The sequence below is a fragment of the Peromyscus leucopus genome, chromosome 1, assembly GCF_004664715.2.
Source record: "Peromyscus leucopus breed LL Stock chromosome 1, UCI_PerLeu_2.1, whole genome shotgun sequence".
Lineage (NCBI taxonomy): Eukaryota > Metazoa > Chordata > Mammalia > Rodentia > Cricetidae > Peromyscus > Peromyscus leucopus.
Window position 1 is genome coordinate 84,943,308 of NC_051063.1, and position 26,184 is coordinate 84,969,491.

The following is a 26,184-nucleotide window of genomic DNA, read 5'->3' on the forward strand; positions in this document are numbered from 1 at the left end:
AATTTCATTAAACGCACTAACTGGCCTTTGAGTCATTTATACTCCTGGTTTGAGCAGTATTTTAATCTTCTTGAGCCCATGATCTCATGAAGACTGGTTATACAGACGTCTTAAACATTTCTCTTAGGACAGTCCATCTTTATTTGGAATTACTCAGGACAAGAAGAACAAAGCACAGATTCATGGCATGCTGCCCCCTCTGCAGTCATTTGACCTGGCCATTCTCTGTTGGCTTGAGCATCAGAAGAGCATCTCAAACATGTTTAGGTTTTGCTTTTTTTGTTTTTTTATTGTTTAGGTACAAAACAAAACCTATTTTCAAATGGGGAAAAAACAAATCGTAAAGTGTTTTAAGAATGTATAGTCACTGAGTTTTCAGGAAACAAGTACTAAAACAATTGCATCATTACATAGTCCCGCCTCATTCTCATCCAGCTATGCTCGGCCCCACTCCTGGTCTCTTAACACGTTGCGTTTGATTTTCCCAGTGATTGTCTTCGGAAGTTCTTGAACAAATTCCACCTAATTGATAGAGAACACACCATGAGGCTTGGTTCCATTTGTCTCATCCCGGCTGTCAGTGCAGCAGGAGAAACTGGCTAAGGGTTAAGTTTGGAGGCTTGGTGTGTCCTGCCAAAAGGAAATAATCTCTTCATCCTTTCTTTAGCTTTCTCTGTCTGGACCTGAGACTACTGCCTTCTACTACCTCTGGTTCAGAGAAGAGGCCTTTTTCTTAAAACACGGCTTTTAAGAGCTGGGACCTAAAGAATCTGAGGACTTTAGGGGTGATGAATAGAGTATTCAGAGTTTTCACCTTACACCCTGCCCGTAAACTTCTGTCTTTGATTTCTTCTCTTAAGATAATACTGTTTGTTACCTTTAGATGCCTTCACATCTCTTTTCTGAAAGTCAAAGAATTACCAATTTAGTTATTTTAATGGAGAAAGTGTGAGGATGGTTGGATCAGATCACACGAACTACGCATTGGCCCAAATGATGCCAATGGAGATGAGATGGTCTTGTACTCATCCAGCAGCAGCTGGTACTACTCCAGTGCTGGAAGGTGCTGCAGCAGCCATCTTTGTCTTTACATGTGCTGCTGCTTTGTCCTTTGAAGAGAGGTTCAGGAAGAGCGCTCTCTCTCTCTCTCTCTCTCTCTCTCTCTCTCTCTCTCTCTCTCTCTCTGTGTGTGTATATATGTGTGTGTATATGTGTATATGTGTGCGTGCGCGCACCCACACACGTGCCACCTTTAATGGAGGCCGTGTCTCTTAATCAACCCCAGAGTTCTCAGATATGGCTAGTCTTGCTAGCTAGCTTGCTCTGGTGCTCTCCTACCTTCACCTTAGTCAGGTTGCTCTGGTGTTCTAGTTCTGCCTTCTAAGGCTATAATTATAGGCAGGTGGGCCAGCATACCCACCCCTCATTTGCACGGGTTCTGGGGGTCCTCACACAGCAAGGAGTCATACCCCTAGCCCCTGCAGTGTTGATTTTAAAACGTTCTTTTTTTCTTCTTTTTTAAAAAGATCATTTGTAGTATCCTAAATATAAAACACTTTAAAACAAAAAACTGTCATAGTAAACAAACTCGAAAGGTATCTTGTAGGATACATAGCAAGTGTAAAGCCGAAACCAGACACAGTCAAAGGTAACTTGCCTTTCTTGGGTACTTGTAAGGTGCTGTTGAGTTTTTCACATGATCCTGAAGTTCGGCAGTCAACTTCTCACGGTTGGAGGACTTGAAGGGTGCCGCTAACACCACGAACGCTTTCACCACCTGCGGCAGGAAAGGCATCGGCTTGTAAGACACATCCAATGGTTTGGAACCATTGCTGAACACAGGCAGGACTGTTCCTAGCAGTGCAAACCCCAGAGATGCTGAATGAACTTGGGTGCAGATTGTAAAGATTATAAAGTGCATCTGGGGAGCTCTTTCCAGAGGCGTGGACTACGAATGTGGGGAGTGCTGAGTTCTGTTTATATCACATGAAGTTAACATTTCTGCTCACTTGATTGTATCGGGCAGTCCTTGATTTTGAGGTGGGCATTTATGCTATGATACTTCTACAGTTAGAAGCATGTTGAGCAGGACAAATGGAGATTCTAAAGAATATGATATGAAGGAGATCTGACAGAGATTCTGGAATTCAGTTGAGATCAGTTACGTTGAAAAGATGAAGATGTGGTGGCAGGAGAAAATATTTTGGAGAGTGGAATAGATCCAGAGTGGAGGGGCAAGAAGATGCCATTCAGAATACCCCTGTGGTAGGTCATGATATGTGAGGGGAGGCATAGAAGAAGGTGGGAGGGTACTGATAGCCACGCCGACTCAACATTTTCTACTTGCTAAGTCTTCAGAAAACTTCCAGGAGGAAAGGGAGATGTGATTCCTACACAGACAAATGGGAATTTAGGGGGGACCCTGGGTACAATTTCTGTTCTCAATTCAATAAGAAATGTATTTTGAGCTGTAATAGTTGTATAGGAGATGAGTCTGATGCTTTTGCTTACACTGCATCTGTTCCCCATGGAACAGCAGTCTCTGAGTTGTCTAAGCAACATTCCTCTCACTTCATTCTGGTAGAACTACCAGTACTTACCTTCCTTGATAGCTCTTGACCGGCATATCATCCAGGTCGAGCCAGTTGGCTACATCAATTGCTGAACTACACTGGCTAGAGATGTGGTGGAGTTTACTTGAAACAGTTGCAAAAAGAACTCACTCCTTCCTGGTAGGGTGGGAGGGAGTTATACTTATCTGTGTCTGGAGCTGATTGCTATGTGATGGGAAGAACTACAGTGAAGGATCTTAGGCAGACGGGAGACTGAGCCTCCATAACGTCACAGGAATGCTTGGATGAAGCTCAAACCCCTGAATTGAGGGGTGTTTCTGTCATGGGCCACTCAAAGGACCCCAGACCTCTTTGAGATAGAAAACTCCTTTGTAAAGTAGATTACCTGAATAATGTACCCTCTGATTAGAACTAAAGGAGCGCCCCTGAGTGGGCCTTTGCCATAGACACATGGACAGAACTTGACAATGAAATTGCTGCTTTGGTTCTGACGTCCACTCTACCTCTCCTCGGATGGGATCTGGGCTGCTGACAACAGCTGACTCAACTACCGCTGGGTGCTCTATCAGTGCGCTCTCCACTTCAAATGGCCCAATCCGGTACCTGCAGAGGAGAGGAAGCCTTTGATCACCACATTCTTCAAGTAGGAGATCTCCCACCCTGCCATGTCATCACTTTCCAAGAAAGCAAATGTACAAACCCAGAGGATATAATGACATCATCTGCTCTGCCGACAAACCAGAAATATCCATCATTGTCCATTACTCCTCTGTCACCAGTGACATAAAAATTTCTTCTTATTGTGGCATCAGTCTTTTCTGGATTGTCCTACCAATCAAAGATGACATTTGGGGGTTAGTCTGGCCAGAACAGACGGGGTGTGACATCCACTGAGGGACTTTCACATCATATTTATAAAAGAAATCAGGGTTTTTATAAAGGGCACTAGAACACAAAGGATCTAAGATATAAGAGCTAAACCTCTGCTGTGAACTCCAGGGCTTTCGTGCAACTTCTCCCTCAGCCAGTCCACCTTTCCTCTCTGAGGACAGCCACTGTGACTGGTTTCTTACATGGAGAATTTGTCTTAATGTTACTCTCAAGAAATGGATGTCATTCTCCCCATTTTACAGCTAATGAAACAGACCTGTAATTAACACTTGCCCAAGACATAGCAAGGTATGGTGGGTATGAAATTTGGGCCCATTTCTGTATTCAGACATGGCTAGCATGTTCTTCATGCTCATACCACATATTCAGAGAAGAAGCAGAAAGGCCGAGTAGAATCCAGTCTGAGGGCAATTTCCCCTTCTTTGCCAGATGGTAGGACATTTCCATTTTCATCTATAATCTAGAATAAAATAAATAATTTGAGTCTTTACCCCCTTTTTTTCTTTTCATAAAATGAAAGCAGATCATGAATAGTAGTTCAAAGAGGAGAAAACCAAAGCATTTTTTCTTTTTCTTGAACCAGATGTCTTCTCAACTCACCTGGACATCGTAGGGCACTACTCCTTTTCCCATGGAGCCTGGTTTAATTTCTTGTCCTTTGCGATTGGCACAGATTATTCCCTGTGAAGAGGACATGCTTTATATAGGTTTGAAAATTCTGACAACAAAACAAGATTCAGGTTGGGGGGCTGGGGAGATGGCCAAGTTAATAAAGCACTTGCCATCAAATGCGAGGGCCTGAGTTTTGATCTCCAGAACTCACATAAAAAGCCATGTGTAGTGGTTGTGAGCTTGTAAGCCCAGTGCTGGGGAGGTAGAGACAGGCAGATCCCTGGAGATCACTGACCAGCCAGTCTAACGTAATTGGTGAGTGCTAAGTTCAGTGAGAGAGCCTGTCTCAAAAACAAACAAGCGTACAAAAACCATGGAGAGGGCTGGAGAGATGTCTCAGTGTTTAACAATGCATACTGCTCTTCCAGAAGACCCAAGTTCAGTCCCTAGCATCCATGCCTGGCAGTTCACAACTGCTTATAAGTCTAGCTCCAAGGCACTCAACACCCTCTTCTGGCCTCTGTAGACACTGCACCTACCCTCCACTGTTTTGCCTGATTTTCCCAGAAAATCAAGGTCATCTTCTGGGGTGAGCCTCACTCCCAAGGTTCTGATCCAGTGATGTTGGATAGGATCTGAGGATTTACATTCTACCACATTTCTATGTGACATCTCTACTGCTGTTGTGAGAACCATACTTCTTTCTTATTGTTATAGTTTGGACTTTAGAGACAAGGTCTAAAGGAGGGTGGAGGTGACCTTAGATCCATGATGTAGCTGAGACTAGCTTTGAATGTGTGGTCCTCTTTTCTCAGCTGCCTGTGTACTTGAATCGCAGGCATATTCTGCCACACCTAGTTGAGGACCACTCATCTGCCAACCATGCCTACTAGGCTCCATTGTATGCACATTGGAATAAATTCTCCCAGAGGCTCTAGGGGCTGGGGAGGTCCTCAGTGCAATGGAAAACCCCATAAGGCCCTAAGTTTGCTGAGATATTTCCTGTACATGGAGGAGGAAAAAAAAGGCTAATAACAGCCCCCTTTTAGCCACACCTAGCTGAGCAATTCACATATTATGATAACTATTTGCAGCAAGGTATTCTGAGAAATTCCATAAAGATTTGGAGCATGAGTGGGGCACTCAAGGACTCAGTGGTCAATCCTGGGGCTGAATAAGCCCCATCGTACAGCCAGGTCTCCATATACATAGAATCTCTATCCTTAGAAGCAACTAATCAAGGATTTGAAGTATGTGGTTGTAAAAATTGTACCTGCCGGGAGGTGTTGGCACATGCCTTTAATCCCAGCTCCCAGGAGGCAGAGGCAGGTGGGTCTCTGAGCTCTGAGTTTGAGGCCAATCTGATCTACAGAGGGAGTACCAAGACAGCCAGGGCTATACAGAGAAACCCTGTCTTGAAAAACCCAAATAAATAAAAAAGCAAAAATTGCACCTGTATTGGGTATATACAAGCATTGCTGTCCTGTTTTTTTTTTCCAATTAACACAGCAGAGAAACTATTTAAATAGCAGTTTTAAATAGTCATTTTGCATTGTATTTGGTACCATACATAATCTAGCAATTTAAAATATAAAGAAAGATGTGTTTACGTTCTGTGCAAATCCTGTCCCATTTAATATAAGGAATATGAACATTTGAGGATTTGGGTATCTTCTAGGGTCTGGGGCCCAGTCTCCCATGGCCACTGAGGTAAAACTTGTAAGCTTAAACTTGGTCCTGCAAATGTACCACTTCAGTCTGTCCGTAGCCTTCGTACAGCTCCAGCCCGGTTTGCACCTTCCACTGCTCCAGCACCTCTGGGTTGAGGGGCTCCCCTCCTGTCACGCAGTGCCGCAGCCTCTTGAATTGGTATCTGGGGAGACAGAGTTGCATGGTCTTTGGGGGATATTATTTCATCACAAGTTCAGATGCTCAAGCAATAGAAGAGCTGGGAGAAATGGATCTTAGAAACGTTCAGGACCTAAATATTTTCTGAATATCTCCCATATTGCTGGGTTCCTTCTATTTGTGTGGAGCACATGAGTGGCGAACAGAAGGTTCCCGGAGAAACTCATATTTGGCAGGTAGGGAGCATAGAAGGGAAGGGAAAAGGGTGGATAAAAATGCTAATAATAATACACAGTATTATAATTATGAGATAAATGATATAGCACAGATTAGGTGGTGGCTGTGTGATAGTAGCTCTAGGAACACTTAGATTTCTCACGGGCCCTATTTCATAGAGCAGGGGAGCCTAGAGAGACTAAAGAAATTGTAAAAGCCTCCCCAGTAACAGAGCATCAAGTAGGATGCTCTGCACTGTGAATCTATTCAGGCAGATTGCCCAAGCATGCCACCCACACTGAATCCTTGTTATAGAGTCATAAGTGAAATTAACGGGGCTTAGCGAGGCCAAGTAGGCAAGTAGCAAAGCCCGGCCTGCTTGACTTTTGATCTTTTGCTTTTAACTAGTGGCCTATTGGATCAGACAAGAAAACATGGGACAGTCTGACTCTCATATATAGTGGGGCCCCAAACAAGCAGGAGGCTACATGGGCAAAATGTACCTTATGTCTTCAAGTAACCCCTATATAGCTTTGGCTTATGCTTGAAATGTGAGGCAAGATGTTCACATTGATAATCACAAGGAGGTAACTCTGACAAGAAAAGAAGGGACGCCTCTCCATGTTACAGTCTCTCACAGCACTCCTCCCTTGGGCATCTAGCCCTAGTCGGGAAGAAAGATGGCCAAGCCTACAAGACTGAAATATTCTCTTCTTTCTTTTTCCATGTGTTGTGTAACTATTTCCTCCAAGATTGAAACATTCCACCCTGCAGGGAAGCATCTTAAAACCCTAAGGAAACAACTCAAAAGAGCTTAGGAAGTCCCTGAAACTGACAAGGTCTGCTCCGCCCATCCCTGCCAGAGGAAGCAATAAAAGTTGAAAAGCCTCGAACAAAGCTATCTGCAAAGAAGACTGAAACCAGACCAGCTGCCTGGAAGAAGCAGAAAACATCCCAGCTGCCTGCAAGAGGTTTAAACCAACGGAGTTACTTGGAAATGACACTCTCCAACCTGTTGAGCTGCCTTCAGGCTGTGCAGTGAGCTTTTGTGAGTTGTCACTGGTGCTGGAGTAGGCTTTGGTGATACTGCTATTTTTGAGTCATTTCTGTTCCTGTAGGTAACCCCTCACCCATACTCAAGTAACCGGAATAAAAGTCATTGGTTCACCAAGTTGGACTTTGGTGGTGTCTGTACTTTGTCTGTTGTTGGTTCACCAAGTTGGACTTTGGTAGTGTCTGTACTTTGGTCTGTTGTTAGCTGCCTATGTGGGGTGAGTAGATGTGGGTGTTGTGTCTCTCCAGAAAAAGTTTTGTCACACAATACCATGTGTGCTAAATTTTAATTAGTTACACAGAAATACATTACAGCTCTACCTAACAGGCAGATGGTTTGGCTAAAACATTTATAACGCTGAAGTCATAAGTTTTATTAGCTTTTCTTTAAGGATGCAAAGGTATGCTTTTTGCCTGTCTTGCTTTGAAGTGAAGGGGCTCATTCTAAAGATTGTGTGTGTGTGTGTGTGTGTGTGTGTGTGTGTGTATGTATGTATATGTGTATATATATATATGTGTGTGTGTGTGTGTGTGTGTGTGTGTGTGTGTGTATGCATGCTCCTATAGGTGTGGGTGTATGTGTGTGTTCAGATGCCCATATCTGTATAGGTCAGAAGGCAACCTCAGGTGTGATTCCACAAGTACCATCACATTGGTTTTTTTTTTTTTTTTTTTTTTTTTTTTTTTTTGAAATAGGGACTCTCCCTGGCCTCAAACTCCTCAAGCAAGCTCTTCTGGCTTGCCAGTGAGCCCCAGGAATCTGTTTGTCTTTGTCTTCCCAGTGTTAGATTACAAATGCTCACTACCACACCTGAATGTTCACGTGGTCCTGGGGATCAAACTCGGGTCCTCATGCTTGAGTGACAAGCATGTGACTGACTGAACTATCTCCCCAGCCCGTCCCCTGGATCCTAAGCTGCTGTATGATTTTGCCCCCATAAGGTACCAATAACATCTTGGGACATTTTGATTGTCATGAATGAAGGAAAAGGGGAGCATGATGCTACTGGCCTCTGCTCAGTATCACACAGTGCACAGAATAGCTCCAGACACAATGTTAACTGGTCCAGATGTCAATACTCTGAGATTCAGACTCCTGGGCCACCCTGTGCCACCACAGGGAAGGAAGCTCTGCCATGTTGGATGACAGCTTCCGCTTGTGCTTCAGATGGAGAGTTCTGTCCAGTACCTCTTAAGGTCCTTTTGTACGAGCATCCGGTACACAGTGGGAGCACTGCACAGGGTCGTGATGGGATAAGTGGTAAGCGTCTGGATGACAGAAAGACAGACATGTCAGGAGTGGTCAGTTTAGAGGCTGTGGCTAGAGATGACACTTTACAACCTTTCTTTTCCATTTCTGCCTACTAATCACACGGAATAAGAAAGTCAATATTCACCAGCTGTCATTAGTGACATGTTGGGGGTTTCTAGTTAATAGAAAGAGAAATGCACACACTCTATAAAAAGGACCACACTGTCAAATTCAATAGGTGAATTGCTGAGTTGGAGAACAATCCAAAATATGAACTGGTCTACTCGACTTCAGAACTTCACATGGTGAACTCACACCCATTTTTACCCATGTGTCTGTGTTGCACTGAGCTAGTCTACCAGGACCTTTCCACACCACTCCTGTGAAGGACAGCCGTCTTCAGAGAACACTGAGCAAGCACAGAAACAGGCACTTTAGAGGGGTGTAAATTTTGCCGGGCTTACAGCACCTCTAGTTCCTTAGGCTGGCCCTGTAAGTCTAGTGAAACTATCATGTGTCAGAGGAGCCCCTAATGGAGGAACAGGCTCCACTGCATCATTCAATTAATTCATAAAGTGGCCTTTTTCTTGTGCACCTGCTTCAGAGGCTTTAACGTTTTGGTAAGTGCAATGTATACGTCTCAGAATGACACAAGTCCTCTAGAGATTTTCACAACTATATTATCTTTATAAAATTAAAAAATGCTCTTGTTTTGCAAAAGAAGTCTTGAAATTGTGGAGTAAACAGTTCTTTTTCAGGACACTTGTTAAACTTGATGCAGAGAGCCCCCTTCCTTTACCTCACTGTATTTCTCTCAAGGCCTTCAATCTATCTTGTTAGACCAGGTAGTGAAAAAATAAATAAATAATCACAGATTGAACACAGCTTTTATTCACACACAGGTGTGATGCTTTATAAATGCTATGGATTTCATAAAGAATAACCGATTTTTTTTACTGTTGAATGTACTTGGCTTTAATCATGTTTTCATCAGGCCAAAGCTGTCAGATATTTTTATTAGTGTATAAATTAGCTTCGTTTTTAATGAATTGTGAAATTACATATTTATCAAAGAATTATTTTAAAATAAATTCTTTGTGATTTATTGTCAGTAATGTTGGATTTGTATAGCGGGAGGGTTACATTCTTGGGTGAAAAAAGATCACAGTGGCAATGTTTAAAGAGCCCTGATTTATAGAGTATAATAATATACATATACATACATATATGTATATATATATGTTGCATACAACCAAATCAAGGCAATTAGCATGTGAATATCCCCAAATATAATCACTTCTGTGTGTTGGGAATATCTTACCCTCTAGTTCTTTTGAGATGTGGTGTAGACTACAGTTAGCTTGCTGTGCTATTAGATATCTTAATGTAGCCTTGTCTGGTGGAAGATGTGCATATCTGGTTTGCAGGAGTATTGGGGTCTATGAATTACAATGGGGAACACAGGATGGGGAAAGAGATGGAATTGGAAAGGACTGCTGTAAGAGAAAGGACTCCTGAGGTCAGCTATTGCCCTTTTTTCATTAGATCAGAAACAAAAATGTTTAAACTGGAGCCTTCTGTTATTTAGAAATATGTTCCTAAGCTGCCATGACTTATGCACACTTGTGAACCCTGACTGATTTGCAGCTGCAGCCTCTGAGGGTGTGGGTCCCCTCCACTCACAAGCATTCCTAAGACAACTCCCTGAGACTTTGCTTTAAAAAAAAAAAAAACAACAACAACAACCATGATTTCCAGAACCTTGGGAAGCCCTAGAGTCTGAGGAATCCCTTCCTTATGATTTTGTGGGATCAAGACTTACATCTAGGAAGGTATCAGTGTTGAACTGGGCCATCCGGTGCACGAAGACACAGGCACCTTGAAGCCACGTAGAAAACACGCTACCAATAGCAGCCTTGATCCAGCCAGTGTCTGACATGTTCCACATGATATCTGAGGGGGTCAAGTCCAGCCAATACCTGCATACAGAGAAGCAGCAGAACAGAGCAAAAACAAACATAAAATTGGTAAGCAAACACTTGTGTTTCTGAGGAGTAGCCTTGCCCCGCACCACAGTGGAAGCAAGCCTCAGAGCACGTGCAGAGTTGTACATCCCCTTCTCTTTAGAAGGATTTCCTGAATCTTACGTCATCCCGGAGTAGAATGGGGGCTGGGTTTGGTGTACTGGAGTATGGGTTTGTCCATCACTATAACAAATATTTAATGAGCAACTATTATGTAGAAGGCACTGTTATCATGAAGCACACAGACAGATCTCTACTTTTATTTTAGGGAAACAGAGTAGGAACAAACACACAATAATGTGAACTAAGTATGTAAATGTTATAGGAGAGGTAGATAAGATATTTGTTTTTAAAGTGCTGTGATAAAATCCTCTGACGGAAGGAGGAAGGGCTTAATTTTGCTCACAGTTCCAGGGTAGATTCCACCATGCTGGGGAAGTCCTGGCAACGGGAGCCTGAGGGAGCTGATAACATGTTGTTGACAGTCAGAAAGCAGAGCCTGACAAATGATTGTGCTCAGCTCACTTTCAGTCCAGGACTCCAGCCCAGGAATGGTGACACCCACGGTGGGCAGGTCTTACCATCTCAGTGAACCTAATCAAGATAGCAATCCCCTAGGCATATCAGAAGATAATCCTTGGATATTCTAGATCTTATGGCTTGATGACTGAGATTGATCATTGAATGCTTTAAGTATAAGGAAAATTAAATAGAGCAATGTAACAGTTTTAGGTAGACCCTTTATTTTTAAAGACCTTTCTGGGTAGGTAAATTCACCTGGCAATAAGGAGAGGATGGCAGACATGCTAGGAATCCAGCTCCAGTCCTAAATTCTTGCTTGATCAGTTCATTAGATGGCACTATTTACCTAGGGTGGACAGGGGCACTGAGAGTTCTATTAGAGATACCAGAATAGCCATTCAAAGTGAGGTGTCCCATGGACAGTTGGACACCCACACTGACAGCCTGGGAAACTGCATACAAAACAAAGAAGTGGGTGTGGTGGTGCACTCCTGCGATACCAAATTTGGGGGTGGGGAGACGAGGATTGCTGTAAATTTGAGGTCAGTGTAGGCTACATAAGGATTTACAGCCACAGTGTGAGACCTAGGTGCAAACAAAACAAGAACAAAACCATAGTTTTTTTTCTTCCTACCTTCCACAAAGGGTATACCCAATGCCAAGGCTGCTCTGTGAGTGCTGAGCCATCTTTGGGGAGCCTGTGGTCCCACTGGTGAAGTAAATGGCCATTGGGTCTTGACTTCCTGTCTCCACACAGCTGTGCTCTTCAGAAGCCGATCTGCAGATGAACCCCAAGATAGAGGCTGAAGACAGACCAGTCAACTCTGCTATTGTTCTGCTCTCACTTCCCTCTTACCACAGGGGAGTCATGGACTAAACCTACCACAAAGCTTCCCTGAGCAGAAACTCCCAGGAAATCTTCCAGGGACTCTAAAGATCAGGGCAAAGATTCAACAGCGTAAGTCCTCGTTTGTAAGCTCATTTAATTGTAGGCCAAATAGACAGCCAAGGGATCTCGCACATATCAATAATGAAAGCACATATACTTTGTTTCAACGTCTTTCTAATTTATTAAAATAAAAATAAAAATAGCACTGAATCTTTGTAAATTGATACCATTTCAAGAATTGGGGCTTAGAGAAAGACCTTTAGACTCAAAAGCCAAATACAATGAGACCAAACTTTAAAAAGTTTTTGTTGTTCAGAATTTTCAATATCTCTGACAGAACTAGCTAGTAGCTGACCAAATACCCATCCTCTCCTTTCCCTGAACTAATAAAAGTCTGGTTTTGTTCAGGTAGTAGGTAGCCAGGTGCTTCGGGGAAACTGCCTCCTCAGTTAGCCATAGTTAAGCAAGCCAACCAGGATCATTCTTTTCCTTTCCAGTGGCTGGTTTAGGAACGGGCCTGGGAGAGTTATAGCCAATAGGTGCAAAGCCCTACTACTTACAGGAGACATTTGCTTGCTTTGAAAAAAGAGTCACAAGGGCTGGGCAAGATGGCTTGTGAGGACCAGAGTTTGAATCCCAGCACCCCTGTAAATGCCAGGCTGGTGTGGTGGCCCATCTGTGATTCCATGGCTTGGAAGGTGGAGACAGGAGCTTTAGATCAAGTTAGCTACCAAGAATAGTGCCATTGATGGGCTCTGGGTTCAACAAGAGAGTGAGTAAGGTAATGAGAGAGTGTGTAAGGTGATGAGAGAGACTGAGGAAGATATCTGATGTCAGCCCCAGGTCTTTACATGCAAGCATGTACATGTGGACTCTCACATATATATGTGCTCATATGCATGGGAATACACACACACACACACACACACACACACACACACACACACACACACACACCATGCATACATCTACATGAGAAAAAAAGAATAATGGAGACAGGATGCCACTGTCCATTTCCCATTCCATTCCTCCTGTCTCACAGCCTATGAATACTGTGCATGTATGGAATGTATACAATGTTTATGTCTGGAACTCTCTTAGTCATGCTGGCATCATACCAAAAATGGGACAATGAAAGACAGCTAAACTGGGATCCATGCTAGCCAATTAGGCAACCGTCAGTACTGTTCCGGTCATCAGTTGGATTACTAAGATGGAAAGCATTCATCTTAGGTGATAGCAATCTGTGGAAGGCTGTGTAGACAGCTCTCCAGCCCCTCCCATCCCTGCACAAACACGCCATTCCTGTACTGAGGGATGGAGCAGAGGGCCTCCATCTTTAAATGTGGGTGAGATTTACGACTTAACCTGGTGCAAACAGTGTGCCAGGGATTCTGGGACTTCTTCAGCTTGCAAAGGTGTCACAGTTGTTTTTCCTGTCCTTGGAGACCAGAGGACCCAGCCCCAGATGATTTTCAGATTGTCTTGCTTGACAGAGGGGCCACGTGAATGGAACTCAGGTGCCTCTGCTGTCAGTCAGTACCACTAGCTTAGGAATAAACCTGTTCTCTTATATTCTGACCCCATCAAGCTGATATGACACAGAGACCAGCTGCCTTTGGTGAACCGTGTATGAACTTCTGACTCACAGCATATAAGCAAATAAAATGTTACTTTTGTTTTTACATCAGTAAATATTGGATAGGCTGTTAGTCAGTGATGGATAACTGATACAATATTTCAGATTTTTCATACACACACACACACACACACACACACACACACACCTCACCATGTAGCCCCTAACTGGGCCTGGAACTCACTATATAGATCCGTTTGGCCTCAAACTCATACATATCTGCTTGCCTCTGCCTCCTGAGTGCTGGGATTAAAGTCATGCATCACCATGCCTGGTCTCATGCATTATATTTTTAATTTACCTTTTGGAAAAAAATCCAAGTAAAAGGTTTCATTTCAATGAATTTCATTTTATATTATCATTTTGTTTTGAGGCATTGTCTATAGAGCCCAGGCTGGCTGAAAACTGTGCATTTGAAGATGATGTTAAATTTACCCCTGCCTCCACTTCTCGGGTGCTGACATTATACACACACACCACCCCACCCAGATTACAAGGCATTGGAGAAGTTCAGGACTTCATCCATGTTAGATAAACTCTATTATCTGGGTTACATATCTAGCCCTCAGCTAATTTTAATGATGAAGGACGCTATCAGAACTGTAGAGACCATTACGTAATAAGCATATTCAGGCCACAATGCCAAAAATAGTTTCACCAAGTATTGAGATAGTTTTGGTAACTCTCTTCCTTCAAAATGGAAAAAGATCGTTGAATTTTTTCTTTCAGTACAAATATTGGGTGAAGTTGGATGTTGTGGGTTCCAGACTGGGGTGTTATGTTACTTTATCTAACATCCTAGGTTAGGGGACATCTCTTGTCTCTGGACATTTCTCAATTGAGTAAGGAAACCTACTAATACAAGGCTTTTATTATGTGTTTACTTTTTCTAGAAGCAGAGACATTAGTATCTCTGAGAGGCAGGAAGATGCGCAGGGGTGACGCTGAGGTCTGCTTTTCTCTCCCCTGAATTCTGAGCTCTGGAGTTTCAGAGCTGACTCTTTCCTGGTAACTTTCAGATTTTTATCTTTATACCTGAGACTCACATGTTCTTCACCTGTTAGACATCTGGATATTCTTAGATCCCTGATCTGATTATGGCTAGCGGTTAACTTACTATCTTAAAAAAAATTGTATATGGCTGCTTTACCTACATGTAGGTCTGTGCACTACATGCATGTAGACCCATGGAAGCCAGAAGTAGGCATTGCAACTGAGCTTACAGATAGTTGTGAGCTGCCATGTGGGTGCTGGGAATCAAACCTGGCTCCTCTGAAAGAGTTGTCAGTGCTCTTAACTGCTGAGCCATCTCTCCAGCTCTCCTAAACCTGAACTTACTACTATCTTATAGCAGTCTCTGCTGGTTCTCTTCCCTCTCTCCCTCCTTCCTTCCTCTCTTTCTTTCTTTCTTCCTTCCTCTCTTTCTTTCTTTCTTTCTTTCTTTCTTTCTTTCTTTCTTTCTTTCTTTCTTTCTTCCCCTTCCTTCCTTCCTTCCTTCCTTCCTTCCTTCCTTCCTTCCTTCCCTTCCTTCCTTCCTTCTTCCTTCTCCCTCCCTCTCTCTCTCTCTCTCTCTCTCTCTCTCTCTCTCTCTCTCTCTCTCCCTCTCTCTTTCTTTTTATAGTGCTTGCTGTGTTGCTTAAACTGTCTTCTAAGATCTCCATTCTTCTGCTTTTAGTTTCTGATTTTGTAGTGTTGGGAATGGAGGCCTTGTCATTCTAGGCAAGCACTGTGCCACCGAGCTGCATTGCCAGTCTCATCTTCCTTCAAATGACAGTTCCCCAGTTACCCCGTCTCCCCACACAAAGCCAACCAGACCCACATCTGCTCCCTTCATCCTCTGTGTGAACCCAGCCTTCCAGTACAATTGCAATTACTCCGCTATTTGTTCTTGGCATTATGCTGAGCATGTCTGTGGTAGTTTGAATGTAATTGGCCCCCATAAGCTCCTAGGGAGTGGCATTATTAGGAGGTGTGGTTTGTTGGAGTAGGTGTGGTCTTGTTGGAGGAAGTGTGTCACTGTGGGGGGCGGGCTTTGAGGTCTCATATGCTCAAGATAACTGTCCAGTGTCACTGACCACTTCTTGTCGCCTGCAAGATGTAGGACTGTCAGTTACTTCTCCAGCACCATGTCTGCCTGTTTGCTGCCATGTCCCACCATGATGATAATAGACTGAATCTCTAAACTGTAAACTGCTACTCCACTTAAATTTTTTTTTTAAATAGGAGTTGCTGTGGTCATGGTGTCTCTTCACAGCAATGGAAACCCTAGCTAAGACAATGTCATATTACCTTATTCCATTTGTCTTTTCTGCAACCCCATACTGTCATTATCCTGATTTCATAGATTAAGAAATTTCATTTAACTTATCTGGATTCACAACTTACAAAAAATACGGACTGCATTTTAAAAATTTTTTTTTACAAATTATCAGCCACTGAAATAAGTATAATGCTATTAATAAACATTTTTCTCATTTTTTAAAAACTTAGGAGATGCTTTCTCATAGCTTATTTTATCTCAACTACCATTAGATGTTTGTAGTACAAATTATCCCCATTTTACATAGGAAGAAAACCAAGGTTAAGCAATCTGTTTGTTCAATTGATTATTAAATATTCTTTCAGCACCCAGCTATGTGTTGTTAGGTGTTGAAGATAAAGGTATCAACCAAATGTGCAGCAAAGTTTTATCTTCCTTTGAGCATATAATTTAGGATAGGAGCTGTAATGTTTTCTGCAAAGGGCCAGATGGCGAACATTTTAGGCTCTGTATGTAATAAGGTCTCTATTGCAACTGCCCAAATTTACTATCATTACATGAAAGCAGCCACAGACAATAAAACCAAATGAGCCCTCCTGTGTGCCAATAAAACTTTATTTACAAAGCCAAATGGTGGACCAGATAAAACTAAACCTATGAGAACAAAAGACTAGTCTGATCCCTCAAAGGGACCAGCGATGTGAAGAAACAGTGGTGTGAAGGGAAAAGTGTCTATGGCTCTCATCTAGCTGGTCAGGGGCAGCAACATGATAAAACATTTTAACTGAAACAGGACAAGAAGGAACAACTATGAAAAGGACTAGGAAAGAGCATCCCAGGTAGGAGAACAGCCAGTGCAAAGGCCCTGAGCTAGAGCATGGCCAAGGAATAAAAGGAAGACTGGTAATAGCTGTGACCCAAGAGCTGGGCAAGGGCCTTTGCACACTCATCACTGGCCACAGAGGAAACAGCAAAGTCAGGGCAGAGCTGTATTTCTTCCTTCTGCCAGTAAATCATTTAGTAAATGATTCTTTTGGGGGCTGGGGAGATCGTTCTGTGTTTAAGAGCACTTGTTATTGCAGAGGACCCAGGTTCAATTCCTGGCCCCACATGGCAGCTCACAACTATCTGTAACTCCAGAAGATCAAACACCCTCTTCTGGCCTCTGTGGGCACTGCATGCATATGGTGCACAGACTTATGTGTAGACAAAATAACGTACACTTAAAAAAATTCTTTTTGGGGAAGGAACCTAGATCAACTCAGGATACTGCTGAGTCATTGGACAAGCAGATTCAGAGCTGTAGTTATGATTTGTGCTGTTGCTAGTGCCTTCCACCCCAAATACTCACGGAAGTAACTCCTGAAAGCTGAGCCATCCGTCCCAGCGGTGTGGAGATACCAAGAGTTTAGTCTTTAGGTTGGGACACTCTGACACGATGGAGTCCACCACAGGGGCCACTTCCTCACTGGCCACAATGCACTTGGCCTTGGATGCTTGCAGCCGGTAGAGGATGTCTTTTCTGGTCAATTGCGTCGTTCCTGGCATGAAGACAAGCCCTGAAACATAAAGCAATTCCTGAGCTTAACAGCTCTGGAGTCTAGGGGGGAAATGTGGGCCTTGCACCTGGGTAGAGAAGAACTTCAGCCCTCAGCCACCCGTGTCTTGGTTCCCTGGGACACTCCACAGGCCCCTGGCATGTGGGATCATTAGAGCTCTGGCTGTGGAGTCTGACAGGCCTTGAGTCTAGTCCTGGCCTTGCAACTTAGTCTCTCTGGCCTTCCCTTCTTTACCTGTAACATGGGGATAATGACAGCTTCTGGTTCATAATGATGGCCTAATCCTAAGAGCCATTTAATGTCATGTTTGATGTGATTATGCAACAGTTATGTAACATTTAATCCTCGTGTTACATTTTATGACATATTTTCATGAACATTATCTTATTCAATCTTTTCAACCAAGGTGAGTGTTGCAAGATAATACATTGTGAATGAGAGGAGAAAATAATAGAAATTTCAAAGGTACTGAGACACTATAATTCTTTGCATGTGCCATCTCCTCTTTGCAATTGTTTTATAATATACATACTACATCAGTGCAACAGAACAGAGTGAAAAACTATATGTAGATGCAAAAATGCCTGCTCATCATTTTTTGATAGATTGCATAGACCCGGATGCTTAGAGACGACTTTTCAAAAACTTAAAAAGATATATTTATTTATCTATTATTTGAGTGTGTGCATGCATGTGCATGTATGTGTTTTGTATGGAGGTCAAATGATGCCTTTGTGGACCTGGTTATTTCCTTCTCTTTGTAGGTCCTGGGAATTGGACTCCTGATGCTAAGCTTGTGCTGTAAGCACCTTTACTAACCGAGCTATCTCAATAACCCATGGCAACTGTTCAAAGCAGCCTGGGGAAGGCACGTTCAGACTTTGGTGATAGCTGGTGAGTGGCAAAACTAGCCTTCAAATCTCTGATGTAAAGATTTGATTTGCTTATCACCAAGATTTGCTTAGATGACTAGGGTAACAATTTATCCCACTTCATTCTACACTCTAGCCAGAGACAGGTTTTCAAAGCTCCTCACAAGTAGAACACATGGAGCAGGATTAGATGTACGGCCCCGAGAGAAGGTGGTTTGACTCTCCAGAGTGACCCCGTGGGAAGACAATGGCATGCAGAACATGGCAGTAGCCACCACCTCACTGAGCACATATCACATGCCAGTGGATGATAACTCACCCAAGGGTCACAAAGTTAGTCAGTGGCAAAGCCAATAAGACATTTCCATTATTCCCAAAACCGGTTCTGTATAGCTATGTATTCCTTGCTGTGTATTCTGAAATCAACGAAATAGGAAGGTGTGTGTGTGTGTGTGTGTGTGTGTGTGTTTCTCATGCTATGGTATGCTTGTGGACAGAGGTCAACTTTCGGGAAGTCAGTGCTTTCCTTTCACCTTTAGGTAGGCCCCAGGGATTAGACTTGGGTTTCTGGGTTTGCACGGCAAGCACCTTTTCCTGCAGAGCCGTCTTGCCATCCCAAGGCTATCTTACTGAATATATTTCAACTGATTAAGCTTTTATTCTCCTAAGAAAGCACATTAGAGCATCTCAGAATGATCAGTCAACATAAAAATATAAATTGGTTTCTCTTACAAATCATTTGCTCTTACTGAATTACAAGTATAGTCTCCTGGTGGATTTGTGAATCTGTTCAATGGTTAGTTTACCACCTTGGGAGTCAGGGCAGGTTCTGCTAATGGATTTCAGACAGCAAATATTTGCTGGATGGCAAGTATCTTAGGCTTTCTTGGGCATGCCTTGAAGCAAATCAAAACAGTTTGCCAGGTGGTTAGTGCAAGCAGTTTAAAAAATTCACATAAAGAATTTGACATCCTGGGGAGAAAGCAGGTCCGTAGTTGTTTTTTTTTTTTTTTTTTCATTTAATGAACTTTTTTTTAAAACATTAGCTTGTGTGTTTGTATTCATGGATTTCATAATTTAAATAAATTATATCAAGTAGTATGAAGTGCATATTTTCTGACAGATAAAACCGCTCTTAATCTTTTCCCAACTATGGTTGTTTTCCCATTTGTGTCTTTTTTTATATAGTGAATGCAAATATTTTATATGTCTGTTTTCATCTATTTTATTAGCAGCAAGAGTATCTTAAATTCTATGAAATTCTCCTGATTATATTAATATTGTTAGGTTTTCATTAGAATAAATTGTCTTTTAAGTGCTATCCCATCAGGACCAGACATTCAAGCAGCAGTCAGCACTTCGACTAAACTTACATCTTAGTAGGCTATAAATTATTTAATCATTTTTATTCAAGTTGTCTCCATTTCTGTATGATTTTTTCTTTTTGGTTTTTCGAGACAGGGTTTCTCTGTGTAGCTTTGCGCCTTTCCTGGAACTCACTTGGTAGCCCAGGCTGGCCTCGAACTCACAAAGATCCATCTGCCCTGCCTCCCGAGTGCTGGGATTAAAGGCGTGCACCACCACCGCCCAGTCATTTCTGTGTGATTTTTAATAGCATTGCACAAACATCTTTCTGTTCCTTGTAGTAGTCTGTCCTTAGGCATTCTCATTTATTTTAGTTGGTGTCTGAAGATTGGTGGTGTTTTTTAGAGTGATTAGAGAATTCTTTAGGAGAGGACCCGGTGAGAATGTTAGACTCTGTTGACTGCAGGATTGATCTTGGTCTCAGTCAGCAGGCTTGCTGCAGAGCAAAGAATTCTATTTACCCCAACAAGGGGAACCTGAAGTCTGTGGCTTACCGACCCCGTTAGAAAGCACAAGTTTTTACTTGGGGTGCATTATATTACTACTTTGGGTAAAATGTGTAATTGAATATATCAATTCTTTGGACTGGATGTTTTTCCTACTTGCATCCAGAGTACTTTATAGTCTTACAAGTTTTGCATCCCCAAATACTCGCTTTTCTTTTCCTGTGGCAGAGAATCCAGATACACACCCAGAAGAGAGAACCTTGGGCCGTGGGCACAGCACTCTGCCCTGTAAAGACGGGCTGACATTCACATTTGCTTCAGTAGAGCTTTGTGTGTAACTCTGAATAGTGTAACTCTCGCCTTCATTTTTAACTTGTGTGTGTGGGTGTATAGGTGCGAGCCTGGAACTTTCTGTTTTGAATGGATGTGGCTAGCTGGTGAGCCCTGGGGAGGTGCCTGTCTCTGCCCCACAGTGCTGGCGTTATAGACACCTGTCTCTCTATGCCAAACTTTTATGTGGGAATTAAGATCCTCATGTTTGCACAAGCACTTTGCCTGCTGAACTATCTCCCCAGATCCCTAATAGTGAAACTTTCAAGTGGTGTGACTTTCGGCAAATGCCTTAACAAATGGTTATCACAATAATACCAATTTCTTTCTTAAGGTTGTTATTATTACACCATGATTGCTCTTAATTTTAACTTTTCTCTACTTTCTTTAAGGGTAGCTTTAGTCAAAGCTGGAATCTCAGAAAATTCTCAAGTTTTGGTCTCTGTGTTTTACAACTGTGACATTTGTGATACTGACCTGTTCTCATGCAAGCCACATTGATGAGCCACCATTCAGGGATGCGGGGCAGAATCACAGCCACCCGGTCTCCTCTTTGCAGGCCGCAGGGCTTGGTGAGCACGTTAGCAGCCTTTCGGGACAAGGAACCCAGTTCTTGGAAGCTCCATTTCACTTCGTCTCCTTGGCCGTTCACCCACCACAAGGCGGGGTTGGCTGGCCTCTCTCCAGACTGGCCAGGACACATGAGAAGGAGAAAGTAACATGCCATGGTTTGGAGATGTCACCCAGACACACTTGTTTAAAGGTATGGTCCGTAAAGACCCCGATGTTAAAAAGGGTGCTCCCTATCCTGTGGCTCTAGAGCTTAGTGGAAGGAAGAGAATAATCAAACCCCAGGCCCTCCCCCCTCCCACCTCAGCTGCCCTGGAGTGAGCAGCCTTCCTCCCCAGGCACTTTCCCTGTGACCCCCAAGGCTGCCACAGGGCTAACTGAGCATACGTTGAAATCTCTGCACTCATGAACCAAAAGAAATCTCTCTTCACTTTCGCTTGCGCATCTTAGGTATTTTGTCACAGTAATGGAAAGCTGCCAGACCCAGCGGGCAGATCAGGATATCTGCCACCACTCCTTTTCCACACCTGCTCCCCAGTGTGCCTGCAGAAGACACTCTTCGGCAGTTCAACCGTCTTGGAAACACACCCCTTCAGGGGGCTTGCCCTTTTTCAACAGGGAAGGAGCATGTTTCCAAGGTTGAGTTAATCTGACCCATCTCCCTGGACTTTGAGTTGTCCGAGAGGAACAAAAAGATAGACACTGGTTGGAACGAAGCGTGTATACAGGCTCTTGGTACTGGTAAGTCCCCATGGAGCCATCCTCATTTCTGCCCTTGCTGAGACAAGGAATCGATTTGAGCCTGACAGGTGAGAACTTGACACAGTGAGAGGACATGGCAGGCAGAGCAACAGGATCAGTGGAGACCTGCTGCTGTCTCGTACCTTCTCCTTTTGTGACCACTGGTCCAGCACGTCTGCAGCAAAGTTAAAGTTCTTGGGTAATGGCTTCTCACAACGATTTATGGCTTCAAAGTCAGCAAGCGTCAGAGACGTCCAGAGCTGGGGGCCTCTGTGGAAGTGCCGGCCAGCCGGCTTGGCAAGCCAGATAAATCTAAATCTCTGATAGTGGAGGAGAGCCTTCATGATTGCCAGAGGACTTTATCTTCAGATAGGAAGTGAAGATGCCTGTGGGGACAGTGAGTAGAGCTGGGGATTGGGATGTAGATTCCTAAAGAATGCTCCATCCTCATATAGCTCCGTCACCACTAGACACTGATTGGTGTCACCCCTACTGAATGCTTCTTCATTCTGCCTGTGGCCAGTTTAGCCCTAAGAACCTGGACAACTGTAAATTTGTCAAACTCTCAATTTCTGCTCCTGTCTTCTCTCCAAGGAAACCACGAAGGGAATATTTGCAGTTTGGATTGGCTTCCAAGGTTGTCGCCCTGTTCCCCCCACCCCATCAACCCACATTCTTACCGTATCCGCTCACTCACTCCTCTGCTTGAGTTTCTTCTCCCACTAAAATCATCCCATTCATTTTTGAAAACATCCACTTCCACCATGAAGAGACAGTCTGCCAGTCCCTCAATTCCAGCTAGCCCCCCTGCCCATTCTCCTCATGACCGATTCCAGCTAGCCTGCTCTCCTCTGCCATCATCTCATCCTATTCATTGATTCAGCTCCTCTCCTCTGCCCATTATCTCTCCATCATGATTCACTGATTTCATTCAGCTAGCCTGCTCTCCTCTGCCCATGATCCCTCCATCATGATTCACTGAAACTTTCACTGAAGCTCTGAACTGCATACTTTATGGCCATATGACTTTGGAAAAAAATTTATTTTCCCATATTTTGGTGTTCTCATTAATAGTAGGGGGAGATACAATCCTTATTATGAATATTTAATAAGATAATGCATGTAAAAATGTGTGACTTGTCAAAAAGGACATTCAAGTTGTTAATTACTGCAGTTCGGGTAGTGTCATGACATAGTTTCACGGAATACTATTAGTATGTGAGTCAGGATACCTGGATTGTATTCCCAATTCCTTCGAACTAGCTTGTGATATCAGTTAAAATTACCCACCTTTTCTTCCATTTGTATTTTTCATCTAATTCTGTAGTTACTTCTCGCTTTGATCTTCCGTAACTCGCACTCTGGGTTACTCAGGTGATAGCAGTCTGCCATGTGCTGTCATTTCTATCCATGAGCCCTGGCTGTCTAACCTAGCCGCTCTGGATAGACACTACGTAGCTGTGTATTCCATTCTTAGCACCAGGGGTGACTTAGAGCTAGTGAAAAGAGCCGCTGTTCATGAAGCTCTTGCTCTAGAGAGGCCAGCCACCCCCCCTCCTGTTATTGCACACGCGCAACAGAAGCTTGTGAGGCTGAAGCTGCTGCTGTTTCCACTTTGCAGGCAAAGACATGGAGGCTGATGCAAACTCTAGTAGCTTGCCCAAGATGGTCTTCCTCATGGTGGCAGAGCCGAGGCTAGGAGCTCTTGTTACCACAGGACCTTGTGGACAATGTCCTTTGTGTTTCCTTCTCAATAGGCATTCTTGTCTATGGCGAGCACCCCCACCCTTCTGCCTTTTAGCTCCAGAAAGTTAGTTTACATAGAGTGGAAAAATGTGCAGGTGCAAAGGGAAGCTGGGTCTGAAGCCTGGTGACACTAAACAACAGCACACAGGGCTCAGGGTGCTGCTCCCTTTTGTTGTGTTCATGCCCCTTTGCCCCAGAGTGACATCTGGACCCCTTGGAGAAAAAATGAAGTTTGCCACAGCCCTTGAAGAGCTATGTCTGTTAGTCCTGTTGGCATTAAACTCTTGTGTCAATGTGGAAAGAGGGATCATGCATGGAAACATTATAATGAAACTAATTAACTTATATAATTAACATGCATTGCTGATTATCAATATGATTTTAAAAAGAGAAGAAACAACCACAAAAGAGAGAGTTTGTGCCTTCCCCGGGCAATTTTCTGGAAATGTAGTGGAGGTATCGCAGTAGAGAGGAGAGAAAAAAAGAGTGGGCCGTGCTCACAATTTAACATGCTGCCAAGTGGAGCCGTCTTTCACTCTCCAACATGCATGCACACGTGGGCATGCATGTGCACACACACATGACTACACATGTTCAAACATATGCACATATATCACACACAGTTGCATCCACAATTTTATAACACACACACACACACACACTCACAATTTTTTTCTCTGAGTGACTTTTTCCAGTTCCTTAGCTTGTTCACTTCTCACTCTTGTTCACTTCTCACTCTCATCAGTACAACACAGTAATGATAATCCGGTCTTTGCTGGCTAGGTGGAGGGCTTCTGTAAATCCCTGCCTTCTGCCCGGTACACAGCTAAGACTGAAAGGTGCCGCATAAGAACAACCCAATGTCATGCAGGCATGGTGGCTCATGCTTTGATCCTAGCATTTGGCTAAGGCAGGAGGATTTTCATGAGTTTGAGACCAGCTGGAACTACATGAGACCCTGTCTCCACAAAACCAAAACCATAATAAAACAAAATCTGAACCTCAACACCATTTATCCTGGAAGACTTTAGTGAAAGAAAAAAAAATCCACAAAGACAAAAGCTAAAGGATTGGAGTCACGGCCATTCCTCCCTGACTGTTCTAATGCTGCACCCTGCTCCACTGCCCAAACCATCCTCACCATCACCTCCGTTCAGCCCCCCTGTTCTTGGTCTCAGTCTAATGAACTGAACAGACTTTCAAGACACGGACACCCAGAATACTCTTCTGCCTACAAATAATATCAATCTTAAAGGAAAAAATTCATTCTTTTCTCCAAAATAAAGGGTAATGATTTTTCATGGAGCATTCTTATTTCTCATACCACCATGGAGAAATGTCCCATACCCCAACTAACGATTACATTAATATGCAAACAAATCTAAAACTGCATGTTGTAGGTAGATCTGAACTGACTGCTTCCTAGTGTCTTCTGCACTCTGAGCAGACATGAAGGCGTGAATACTACAAATGCGTACATGATTGAGTCAGTTTCTCCATTGACCTTGGGATACCTTTTGCTAATAACATTTCTTCATTCCCATCTTTTTGGTCTATGTTTGATTTTGGGGTTGGCTTTGGTACAGATGGGCCTTAAAAGAGAACACAGAACTCTGGGGAGTCACCATTTTGCTTTGAATGAAGCCATTTCCTGACGTGGGATTCTGCGGGGAAGGGTATGCGATTCCAGGGTCAAATCTGAAAGCTGCCGAGTGTTTTAAATTCAAACAACACCTTTGGAGAAATTGGTACATAAACATGCTGTTAAAAATGTCTCCAGAAAAATCTCTGCGAAATTGAGAGAGTGGAACTAAATAAATTCTAAACCCTTTGTGGTCTCCAGAGTTTAAAAAGAACACTTAATAGTGGGAAAATTACCGAGCAACAGTTGGCCGCCACTCGGCTGACTACTTCTATGTTATATGGAGCTGAATTCTGAAGTTTGCCTTTACTAGGTAGAAATATCAAAGATGGTTGTTCAGCCTTGGGTCTGTAGGGATCTATCATGGTACATAGCCTGCTTCCTTACTGCAGCTGTGCTAGATAAAATCCCCTCCAGGTTGCCACACGCATCGACCTTACCAGCAAAGGCAGTGCTGATCCAGAAGGCCTCCCGTTCCTTCTCAAAGGCTGTTTCTGCCACGAAGTTGCTTCCTTCCTTCCCACCTTCTCCTCTTTTGATGGTGTCTATGTCACTGTGGCCTCAAGCCTCTGGTGTACAGTTGGGAGGATCATAATCCCTTGGGAGGAGAGTTTTTGTTTCTCTGGACAACCTGTGGTTAAAGGGACAGACACCCGTAAGACACGCCTCTTCCCCTGGCTCAATGCCAAACAACAAAGACCAAGCCTGCTCATTAGCGGATTACTCTTATTCCCAGAGCCGATATTGAGATCTACAATGCCTGTTCTGAGTGCTCCAGAATCCTGGCATAGCTGGATCTGACCTGAAAACCTGCCAGTTTAATACAACCCAAAGAGATGATAAGAACTGCTTCAAACTTCTTTTACTGAGCACCTACTGTGGACCAGCCTCTATTAAATGACCTGATATTGTCTTACTTGGAAAACATCTTGAAACAATGTCACTGACTGGTATGTTTATATTTTCCAAAATGGTGCATACTTTCACAAGTACAAATTGCTAATGTTTTAAAATAAAATTATAAATTATTTCTACTATGCATGAAATATATAGTGAAGTCATCTGTGAAAAATAACAATCTTCCTTCTCTACAATGGGGCTGTCACTTTCAATCTTGAACCCCGATTTTGCTTC

The 26,184-nt window shown here is 43.3% G+C and overlaps 1 protein-coding gene across 1 annotated transcript; it reads right to left on the reverse strand.

Moving 5' to 3' along the window:
• Positions 1-48: 48 nt before the first annotated feature.
• Acsm4 (acyl-CoA synthetase medium chain family member 4) lies at positions 49-25,670 on the reverse strand. The gene is made up of 14 exons (XM_028867810.2): positions 25,491-25,670; positions 21,806-22,048; positions 20,829-21,039; positions 17,131-17,338; positions 11,626-11,769; positions 10,268-10,424; positions 8,383-8,462; positions 5,826-5,949; positions 4,065-4,145; positions 3,823-3,924; positions 3,274-3,401; positions 3,077-3,176; positions 1,658-1,777; positions 49-522 (listed from the first exon to the last, which is right to left on the reverse strand). The coding sequence occupies exons 2-14, from the start codon at positions 22,004-22,006 to the stop codon at positions 436-438; spliced, it is 1,743 nt and encodes a 580-aa protein (XP_028723643.1). The 5' UTR covers positions 22,007-22,048; positions 25,491-25,670; the 3' UTR covers positions 49-435.
• Between the last annotated feature and the right edge of the window lie 514 nt (positions 25,671-26,184).